Genomic DNA, 11,827 nt, shown 5'->3' on the forward strand with positions numbered 1-11,827 from the left:
AAAATAAGAAAACTTCAGAAGTGACAAAGCCCAATTAATTTTGAAAATTAGTAGGACTTCTGTTTAAATTCTGTGCTGATACCCTGTGTTTCATAAACTGTTCCAGCAGAAAAATACAGACTCTGCCAGGTCATATCAAGGCTAGAAAAGTTTCTAGTCCAGGTCCTGCAGTGGCCTATTTTCTGTCTTTGGGAGCCTAGCTTAAGTTCAGAAAAATTCATTAACAGGTAGATGACAGCTGATTTTTTTTCCTTTTTTCCTTAACTTTCAAGGACAATTTACTAAGTTGCAATCTCTGCTGTGAAGGAAGTTCCCCTATCAACAAAACTATAAATCCTCAAGTACTGAAGAAGGATATCTAGACAAATGACAGAAGAGAAGGCAGAATTATAATATTTACAAGCATTTCTTTCCATTTGAGAAAGGTTTACACATTTTAACCTTTTATGTGATTCCTTTCAGATTGCGATGGGCCTATTTCAAGTGGGCTTTGTCTCCGTCTATCTATCTGATGCCTTGCTGAGTGGATTTGTCACTGGTACCTCCTTTACTATCCTTACTTCTCAGGCCAAATATCTTCTAGGACTAAACATCCCTCGAAGTAGTGGTGTGGGCTCTTTCATCACTACCTGGATATACATCTTCAAAAACATTCATAAGACCAATCTCTGCGACCTCATTACTAGCCTTCTGTGCCTTCTTGTCCTTGTGCCAACCAAAGAACTCAACGAACACTTCAAATCCAAGCTTAAGGCACCAATTCCCACTGAATTGGTAGTAGTTGTGGCAGCTACACTGGCATCTCATTTTGGAAAACTGAATGAGAATTATGGCTCCAGTGTAGCTGGACACATTCCTACTGGGTTCCTGCCCCCCAAAGCACCAGATTGGAACTTGATTCCTAATGTGGCAGTTGATGCCATAGCTATTTCTATCATTGGTTTTGCTATCACTGTGTCCCTGTCAGAGATGTTTGCCAAGAAGCATGGCTACATAGTCAAGGCCAATCAGGAAATGTATGCCATTGGTTTTTGTAATATCATTCCTGCGTTCTTTCACTGCTTCACAACCAGTGCAGCTCTTGCCAAGACCTTAGTCAAAGAGTCGACAGGCTGTCAGACTCAAGTTTCTAGTGTGATAACAGCATTGGTTCTTTTACTGGTCCTCCTTGTAATAGCACCTTTATTCTACTCTCTCCAAAAATGTGTCCTTGGAGTGATAACCATTGTAAATCTTCGGGGAGCTCTTCGAAAGTTTGGTGATCTGCCCAAGATGTGGAGGCTGAGCAAAATAGATACAGTTATTTGGTTTGTTACTATGCTGTCCTCTGCACTGATAAGTACTGAAATTGGTCTGCTTATTGGGGTCTGCTTTTCTATGTTTTGTGTCATCCTTCGTACTCAGAAGCCAGATATTTCTATACTTGGCAACGTGGAAGAGTCTGAAATCTATGAATCCATGTCTGCCTACAGGAACCTTCAGACGGAAGCAGGAATTAAGATTTTCCGTTTTGTAGCTCCCCTCTATTACATCAACAAAGAATCTTTTAAATCTGCCTTGTATAAGAAGACTGTCAGCCCGCTCTTAGTGAAGGCAGCACGGAAGAAGGCAGCAAAGCAAAAACTCAAAGAGAAAATGGTGACTTTCAGTGGCTGTCAAGATGAAGTTTCCATGAACCTCTCTTACGAACCCTCAGAGCTCCATACCATAGTGATTGACTGCAGTGCCTTGCAATTTTTAGACACAGCAGGAATCCAGACACTCAAGGAAGTTCGCAAAGATTATGCAGACATCGGTATCCAGGTTCTACTGGCTCAATGCAATCCCTCTGTGAGGAGTTCTCTGTACCGTGGAGATTACTGCACAAAGGAAGAAGAAACCCTTTTCTTCTACAGCATTCACCAAGCATTATGTTTTGCCCTGGACTCGCAAAAACAGAAAGCATTGGGTGCTTCCAATGGCTTAAGCACTTCTATTGACTGATTACTGGGGAAAAGTGGGCTGGAGGGAGAAAAGGCAACAGGTTTTCTCTCTCCTGTGTACATTATTTCCTATTACTGTATAAAGTCAGTGAGATTCTCATATATGACAGGAGAGAGGCACACAGGTATATCAGGGCTTGTAATTAGCTAAAATTAGGGGAAAATAATAATTACTCCCATTTGGTGCAGATGAAAGTATAAAAACATTTGGGATATACTTATGAAGTAGTTTTTTGGTTTAAATGGTTAAATATATTTGGACTTTTCCTATTTTGAAAACAAGGGTGCTACACCAGGGGGAATTAAAAAAAATACCAGAAAGGACAGTGTTGTATAGTAGAAAGAACTGACAGGTATCAAGAGACCTGGGCTCCAGTTCCACTACTGCCAACCAATTTATGTGAACTTGGACAAGTCATAAACTCTGTGAGCCTCAGTTTACTCATTTGCATGGGGGAGTGGTGGTGGACCAGATGACCTGTGAGGTCTCTTCAGCTTTAAAATTCTTTGACCTTATGGGTAATGACCTTGAAATTTATAGCAGAACTTTGTGGTAATGGAAAAACATGGTGGGGGGGGGGGTTTATACAACAGTTGCTTTTACATAGGTCTATATTTTTCCTTCCTACCAAAGAGCTGAGGGGTTTGGGGATTTCCAGGGTTTCCTAGGACTGGTTCTTTTTCTTGTGCCTTGCTTTTCTATCTACCTCCCCAGAACCTTAGTGGTATGACCTCTAGAATTTTGAAAAAGTAGTAGCACTCTTTTTTTAGGTGGGGATTCTCAGGAGGTTGTATCTTGATCAGGACTCTGGGAAATACATCTTGGGAGGAAAATGCCTCCCACTAAATGAAATAATTTTCATTTAGGGCTAACATATCACAGGAACTTAGGTTAACACAAGGCATTTTTGGAAAACCAGTGCATCCAAAGAGCCTGGCTAAATATAGACACAACCTAGTGTGTGGTATGATTTGATGATTTCTTATTTGTTTAGATTAAGTATATGGGTCTTCAAAATCAGCAAGAATGATGTGAGGGAATCTATTTTCTACCTCTTCTTTTTTGTGGGCATGTCATCCATGCTTATTCCTAGGAATTCATCACCACTGAATATTTTTTCACAATTTTTTGTCTACTTTAGATTCCAAGGAATCTCTTCAGATGAGGATGATATTGTGGGAGAAGCACAAGATTTAGAGTTAGAGCTGGGTTTGTGTCTCAGTTGTCCTGCCTACTACTACTAACTGCAGGCCAAGTCACTAGACCTTTCTGGGCCTGAATGTTCGCCTCTGTTAGCCTACAAGACCTCTAAGATCCCTTCTGGTCCTAAATCCTATGATCTTCCTCTAGTTATCTGGTAACACAGCTTTAAAAAAAAGTCTAGACCACAGGGTACAATCCTGAGTCCATTCCAACAAGTATTTAAGTGCCTGTCACATGTGGTGCTCATTTCTCTCCCCATCCCTCCCCACCCTTCTACGGTGTGATGCTGATTCAGGCTTTGAGGGAAAAAAAAATATACCCTGAAGTTTTAGTTTTAAACATTTCTATAATGTTAGTATTCTTCTGAAAATTACCCTTCAGTGTGTTAAATGAAGACAGCCTTAATGTTTTGGTTTGTCACCTTAAGTTGGCTTTTAGTGAGTAAGTAAGATTAGTTTGCAGAAGGGAATGTTTGCTGGGTCTTCTTTGGAATTAATTTTCATAGTATTTAAGCAAAAGAGCCATACAGGTATCTTTCTTTGATAAAAGTCATACTTTCAAGTAGTAACTACCATATAGCTAACTGTGTTGTATGCTTTGGGGAAAAAATATGCAGTCCCTTAATGATGTCACTAATGAATTTATAAGTATTTGGGCATGAACTAATACAGTGCTTTGTGGGAACTTGCATCTACCCTGTGGGAACCTCATAAATTCATGACGACCACAATTGCTCTTTATTGGGAAGATCTCTTAAATGTGGTTACGGCACTATATTAAACAACATTATGTTAGTTTTGTTACCAAGATTAAAAGATATAAATTGAGGATTTATTCCCTTTTGAAGGCAAGAGCCTTTTTAAAAAAATGTGTAGCTCTGTGTTTGACCCACTTTTGCTGGGTAAATAGAAGATTCTACATTTCAGGAATAGCCCGTTTTCTTTATGAGAGTGAAACCTTCCAATATAGTTACTTCTTAAACAGATGAACCTAGAGGGAGCACGTTTGGTTGGTTCCATTTTTTTGTGTGTGCAAAGGCCAAATACTTCCTTACAAAGAGTGGGATGATGTATTTTAAAAGCACACTTAAAAAAGAAAAGATTCGGTAGTTTTTCCAATGGAGTTTTGGGGAAGTAATTAGAAAATGTCTCAAATTACCTTAATGTAATGGATTGGTATGACTTCACTGAAGGGGGAAAAATATCTGTTTCCTGGTTACTATCTCTAGTGTTTTTCCCAATATTACAGGTTAAATTTCAATTTTTTTTTAAAAAAATTGAATGTCAGTGGTTCAGGTCCACATCATGACTTAATTAAACAGTACACCGAATTTTAATAGTTATCTTTTTAAATATCTTGATTTAACAAACTGAACGATAACAGTTTTCAGAATGTTATTAACCTAGAAAAGGGTGTTTTTCTTCTCATAGCTTTTCTCTATGACTTTCCTTAGACTGTACTCAGTCATTTTTCCATAAGAAGTGTGGACTATGAGTAGCAAAACGTTTGAACACTTATTTTGTTACTAGTGAGGAAATAAAAAAATGTAAATGGCAAAGGAAGAAAAGCATGTCTTAACTAAATTATTCCTCTGATGGGCATGAATGCAGTAAGGATCCTGAAGTGGGTGGTCTAGAAAGAACACACTGTAACAAGTCCTTTTTAATCAGGGAAAAATGGCAAAAATGTATTTTTAACTCAGCTCTTAATGCAAGTTTATGGGGTCCTAGATTTTAAAATTTAACCACATCTTAATGGCTGTTAAGATTGTAATATTGTACTTAGTTGCTTATACTTGTAGCACCATAAATATAATCGGATACTGTGTATCCTGGGATTATAAAATGGATTTATGATCTAATGAATGAATTTAAGTGTATTTATTGAGTCCTTTTTGTGTCAGTCACGATAAAAAGTGAGCTTGGATCTTACATTTCTTAAAGAGCTATATGAGTTAAGTAGAGTCAATGAGACAAAGGTGTTTGAAAGATATAACAGTCATTAGCACATATTAACTCATGGTTCCTTTGTCCCATTCAGTTCTCATGCATTTGAATTTATGCATCCTTCAAAGGGAAAAAACAATCAAGTTAGTTAATTTCTCCTTTACAAGTTTAGGACAATTTATCAAAATCAGCCCAGCCCTGTGATTTCATCAGTACAGGGAATTCCCAATGTGGCAGCTCCCTCACTTATGGAGAGTGGCAATTGGTAAGTAATCTGGTACATAGCCCCATTTATCAGCAAAGATTTCATAGAAGTTGATGTTTCAATGAATTCTCAAATTTATTGAAATATGTTTAAATATTATTGTTCAGAATATAGTAAACCCACTATGTGTTGTGATACAATTTTAGTTTGCATTGTTAGTTGTTGCTAATGTTTAACCTTCTAATTTAACATAAAGAAAATAAACTCTTAGCCCTTGTGCCCCTCAAACCCAAGTAAAGGGTGACTCCCACTGATCCCATGCTATCTAATTGGAGGTGGAACTGAGAGTAGATAATGGTTACAAAGAACTCAAGCTGATTTCTTATTACCACAAACCCAGGACAGTAGAGCTTGATGCATATTTATGCATGTATAGCAGCATGTCTAGTCAGTCAACAGTTATCCAGCACTTAACTATATGCCAGGCACTGTGCTAAGTCCCTGAAGTACAAATGCTAGCAGAAAGAAAAGCAGTCTCTGCTCTCAAGGTATTGATATTCAAAACATAAAAGTAATGTATAGGGATGGGGTAAGAGAGGAAGATATCCAGTGTGGTAAAGAAAATCATAAGAGTCTGGAGGATAGCCTGGAGAGGCCACCCTTCTTAAAATGGAGATTCTGGGAGAAACCATAATCAGAGGGAAAGCTCTGAGGGGGAGGGTACTTCTAGTGTGTGAAGTCCAGGGGCAGAATAAGCTTCTACAGGGAAGAGTTTTCTATGGTATAAGAGCAAGGAAACAAAAAAGAAAAAAAGTAAATTACGGAAATCTAGTTTCAAATCCTACTTCAAACACAGCTCTGTGACCATGTCACCCTCCTATTCAATAAACTTTAGTGGCTTCCTGTTACTTTTCAGAGTCAGATATAAAATCATCTGCTCAGCTTTTAAAACCCTTCACAACCTAGCTCCTTCCTCTCATTTCAGTCTTAAACCTTACACTATATACTCTACAACTCAGTCACACCAGACTGCTTGCTGTTCTCTGCACAAGACACTCCAGCTTCCAAGTCAATTCTCACTGGCCGTCCTCCACATCTGGAACATTCTCCTCATCTTCATCTCCTAGTCTTCCTGGCTTCCCTCGTCTCAGCTAAAATCCTACCTTCTGAGAGAAGTTTTCTCTGGTCCCTACTGAATGCTACTGCTTTCTGAGGTTACCTTCCATTTACTCTACTTTTACCCTATGTATGTAGTTGTTTGCATGTTCTCTCCCCTGTTAGAATGTGAGCTCCCTGATCGAAGGGTCAGTTTTTGCCTTCCTTTGTATCCCTGGGGATTACTTAGCACAGTGCTGAGAAAATAGGAAGCATTGAATCAATGCTGAACGTGACTGGTTATGACATTTCAAAGGAAGGAGAGTCATTACTGTCATCTGGGATAACACTAAATGAAGTTTAATATCACCATTGCTTTAGAAAGCAATGCACTGTTGACTAGTAAAGTCTTAAAGTCTACTAAAATTCCTACTCTTTCCACTTGAACTGCTTTTAGGTCTTCTCATCCTATCCTTGCACATTACCACACACACCCTCTTCCCCCCCAGGGCTTTTTATTCCTGTTAAATTTCATCTTGTCAATCCATTCTAGCCTTTAATCTGTTTGGATCCCAATTATGTTATCTAGACATCAGCTTTATGATATCTACAGATCTGATAAACTTGCTATACTGTTGGAATATGGAAACTTCTTTTTAGTGCTCAACATTGATTATACTACCATAAACTTAACTGGATGCAAGATGTGAGGCATGGATCTAAAACTCATTTTCCACCATTTATCTAGTTTTCCCTACAGTTTTTACTGAATGATGCTTCCATCCCTACTGTTTTTTAATAGATTTCCCACACACTAACTCTTGTACATTAGATTGCATTTCTGGGTTCTCTTCCACTCCGAGTGTCTGTGCACACGTGTGATGCATGCACACATATTTTTATTTCCAGTGCCAATTTTTGTAAATACTGGATTTTTTTTTTAAACTAAACCTATAATTTCATTGGGGCAGCTAGGTGGCACAGTAGATAGAGTTCCAGACTGGAGTCAGGAAGACTCATCTTCCTTAGTTCAAATCTGATCTCAGACACTAGCTGTGTGACCCTGGTCAAGTCACTTAACCCTGTTTGCCTTAGTTTCCTCATCTGTAAAATGAGGTGGAGGAGACGGTAAACCACTCCAGTATCTTTGCTAAGAAAACCTCAAGTGGGGTCATGAAGTCTAACATGACTGAAAAAACAACAACAGTCTTAGAGTTGCTTGAGGTATTAAAGGTTAAGTGACTTACCTGAGGGTCACAAAGTCAGTGTGAGTCAGAAGTGAAACTTGAACCCAGATCTTCCTAAGATTGGCTCGCTATTCATTATGGAAAGCTGCCTCATATATACAATGCGTATTTTAAAATATGCTGGCCCTTCATCCATTTTGCATAGTACTTGATATTCATGTTATCACATCAGTTTTATGAAGTAAATTCTATTGAGCAATCAACTATCAAAATAGTAACTATTGGTATTTTGATTAATTGTATTGAATGCATAATTTGATTTGGGAATTAATGATTTTTAAACTCTATTTGCTCCACTCAGTTCTTTGGTTTCTGTCAAAATCACTTTGAAGTTGTCTTTATGTCTCTTATATAGCAGGTTAGTGCCTAAACATTTGGTATATTTTTGTCTTTATAATCAACGATATTTCTCTGTAGTTTCTCTCCTTTGTTTTTGTTGGTGGTATATAAATGCAAATGATTTTTGCTAAAGTAATTATTTCACAGTTTTTGTTGAAGGTTTTTAGTTTTCTAGGTATGTAATCATGTCACTTGCAAGTATATTTCTTTACTGACAATGCATATTTCCTTTTTTTATGCCTTATTACTGTGGCTAATATTTCTAGGAGGAATGAAAGTATTTGATTTATTCTTGTTCTTGTTTTTAGTGGGAATGCTTTTAATATTTCCGTTGTATACAATATTAGCTCGTGATTTTAAGTGTATACTTATATTAAGCAGAGTTCAGTACTATATTTTTAGAGGGTTGTTTTTTTTTTTTTAGCATACGCTTATTACTTTTGATATTGCCTTTGGTCTGTTTATTTTGAAAATAAAATTTTATTATATTTTTAAGGCTAAAACTCACACCCAGATGCATTAGGATAAAATAAAAAAATCACTGCTTAGGTAAATCTTGGTTGATATGGTAATACTACATTTTTTTTAATGGACAAGAACAATTGTGTATGTATGTGTATGTATGTGTGTGTGTGTGTGTGTGTGTGTGTGAATTTACATGTTGCAACATTTTATGGATTAGCATCACAATAAAAGAAGTCCCAGCCACTGTGTTTCCATGATATGAATCAAATGAGGCTGGTGACTTTGCAAAGCCTTCCCTCACTTAAATCCAATTCACTTGCATGTCATGGCATTACCTCCCTGATATCATGGCCCTCTTGGAGAATGAAGGACAAAGAACAACGATCAAATGAAACCCAAGAACTGGCACTCAGTGGAATTTAGGTTGGGGGAAAAGGGGAGTATTTTGAGGGGATGATATGACTTGATAAGACCTATTTACAGACATTCTTTTGTTGACAACTTCTGCTACAGATCTTTAAGGAGAAAAGCAAGCATTTAATAGTTGCATAAAATGCAAAGTAAAACATTAAATTCTGAAACTCTGGAACAAAGCAAAAAAATATTTAACACTTGTACACAGATATCTTACATATAAGCCTAAATCAGAACTTGATACTAACACTATGCCCAGGATTGGGGTGGGTGGGAGGAAGGGTCATGCAGGGGTGAAAGAGACTACAATAATCCTACACAGATACCAGCTTTCAGAAAGATGACTGTGAAGATGAAAGTGCCTTATATATAACAAGATACTTCCTAAACATCATGAATTAAACTCCTTTGTTAGAGATTCAAGGTCAACCAAATTATGTTGTATAGCTCATAAGTTATGTTTCAATGATTATTCTTTCTCACATCTATATATGCCAATGAGATTTGTTTTGCTAGCTATAAAGTTTCAGATAGAAAGCCTTCCTTAGTAGAAAGATGATTCAATGTAGTCCGCTGGCTTTTGCTTGTCAAGATACAGAGACAACAAATTTTATTTCCAACTTGAAGCAGTTTTCACATAAACATATGACCCAAAAATGTATAATATGAAATTCAGCAAAACATTCCCTTTTGGGAATATTTTCCCTAAAACTGTGAAATACACTTGGAAAAAGAGAGAAGGCAGTTCAGAAAATGACACAGACAAGCAGTATAGTTTTGTTACTACTATATTGAGTTTAAAATTACATTTTAAAAACTATGTAATAGAAGTACAAAGTTTCACAATACAATCCTTTTTCATCTTTGCATATTGAAATGTTCATGTTATTTGGAAAGTACGTTAAAAATACACTTGGAACCAAGTAGTTTTTTTTCAGTATGAATTAAAGTTGAGTCTTTTTATTAATATTATTTCACTTCTTAGAAGTCAACTACCATCAAGAGATGGTAGATAAGAGACCTTTAAAGATGATGTCTGCTGTTTTTTCTCTAGAAGCTTGTAATATATCAAGAATGTATATCAGAGAGACAAGTATTCAGGTCTCAATCTTTCAACTTTTCACTATAAAGTATGCTGCCCCCAGAAACTATAAATTCATAGTCACAATGTAGAATACATTTTACCATTATTCAAGCAACTCTATGTGGCATTCTAAATGTTTACTAAAGCAGAAGGCTTTGAAACAGGAAAAAACCTCATCTGTCTTCTGGAATGAAGAAACTAAGAAATGAATGCCATTGGAAGAGAGGATGATGTTAAATTTTGCTTTCAGTAACAGTTGGTATCCATGTAGATCTACTCATAACCTCTTAATTACGAATAGTATTTTAAACTTTTCTTTCTTGGTGGTGATGTTTTTTAAGCAGAGGGCTAAGGTTATAGGAACTTACTAAGTACCATGTGCTTCCTCTTCTCCTTTTACATTCATAGATAAAGCCTTTCCATAAGGAGCCTGGGGCATGTAGAACATTCAGGGTCTAGCATGGGTGGGGAACCTTTGGCTTCAAGGCCACATGTGGCCGTCTAGGCCCTCAAGTGTGGGTCCTTTGACTGAATCTAAACTTCCCAGAACAAATCCCTTTAATAAAAGTATTCATTCTGTAAAACTTGGACTCAGTCAAAAGGCCACACCCCAGAACCTAGAAAGTGGGCCACGAGGTCCATATGTTCCCTTCCCCTGGCTGGAACTTCTCTTTTCCCAGTTAGTTACAAAGTGGTGACAGATATGCAGCAGGTGTAAAATGGAGAAATATGTGATGTTGCTCCTGCATTTCTGGAGAACGAGTCTATTCTTTGCAAATGCTAGAGATGACATACAAAGCTGGGGGTCAATTTTGACACTTCTTTTCACTTAATTCCCTCTAGAAAGATGGGGAAAATCTCTTTAACCAGACAGCCCAGTACCAAGTCAACTCCTCATCTGTAAGCACAATGACCATATTCAGTTTAATTTAACCAACATTTATTAAGTGCCCACTATATGCTGGGGACCTGTGTGCTAGATGCTGAAGTTAAAAAGACAGGGAAAAAAAAGATAGTCAATTTTTAAGGACCTTACAATGAAGTGGGATAAGTCAGAGGAACAAAGGTAGAGTACAAGGTAGTTTGTGGTAAGGATAACAAATTAGTCTACACAAAGTGTTATGAAAAACTGAAACAGATGATGGGATCAGGGAATTCTTCACAGAAGAGCTAACACTATAGCTAGGCCTAGAAAAATTTCAAATGGCAGAAAAGAATAGCACACAATGGCCTGCATGAAATCACATGGGTGTGGCAGTACTCACCACCAACTCCCTTCCGGCCTTTTACTTAGGGGTCATGGAAGAACTGAAGTTATAAACCTGGTAAAGAAAATAAGACTGGGGGGTGGGGAAGGATGGGACAAGGCAGGAGTGATAGCTGTCTTCAAGTCTATAAAAGGCTGTCATATAGAAAAGGGATTAGATTAATTTTGTTTGGCTTTAAAGTTCAAAGGGTAGAAGTTATTGAAGACAGAATTAGGCTCAGTTTTTGGAAGAACAACGAGCAATGTGCCAAATAGTAAAGGACTCCTTTAGAGAACAGGGAGATTTCTATCAATCCATCAAGTAGATAGGTAGGTAGTCTTTGTAACGATCGCTCATCAGTAATACTATTAGAAAGGATAATAAACGTTCAGCTACAGGTTAGATTATATTGCTTCTGCTCTCCCTTCTTAGATTTTGATTATAAGATTATCAAGAGGGTTATGGTGTCAAATGTTATATTCAAGTTAAAAAGGATGTAGCCTGGAAAAAGACCAGCATTTAAGAATTCTCAAACCTTGGAAACAGCAGATTCGATAAACTGAAAAGAAAACCAGATAGGAGGTTGAAGGCAGTGGAGG

At 37.3% G+C, this 11,827-nt stretch overlaps 1 protein-coding gene across 6 annotated transcripts in view; it reads left to right on the top strand.

Moving 5' to 3' along the window:
- The window catches only part of SLC26A2 (solute carrier family 26 member 2), a 40,023-nt gene extending 31,451 nt beyond the window's left edge, over positions 1-8,572 (top strand). For all 6 annotated transcript variants that reach the window (XM_072630691.1, XM_072630695.1, XM_072630694.1 and 3 more), the window contains one exon: positions 463-8,572. In XM_072630691.1, the coding sequence (XP_072486792.1) occupies positions 463-1,983 (1,521 nt within the window). In that variant the 3' untranslated portion in view covers positions 1,984-8,572. The remainder of the gene's footprint in view (positions 1-462) is intronic.
- The last annotated feature ends 3,255 nt before the right edge of the window (positions 8,573-11,827 follow it).

This window comes from Notamacropus eugenii, chromosome 1, assembly GCF_028372415.1.
Source record: "Notamacropus eugenii isolate mMacEug1 chromosome 1, mMacEug1.pri_v2, whole genome shotgun sequence".
Classification (NCBI taxonomy): Eukaryota; Metazoa; Chordata; class Mammalia; order Diprotodontia; family Macropodidae; genus Notamacropus; species Notamacropus eugenii.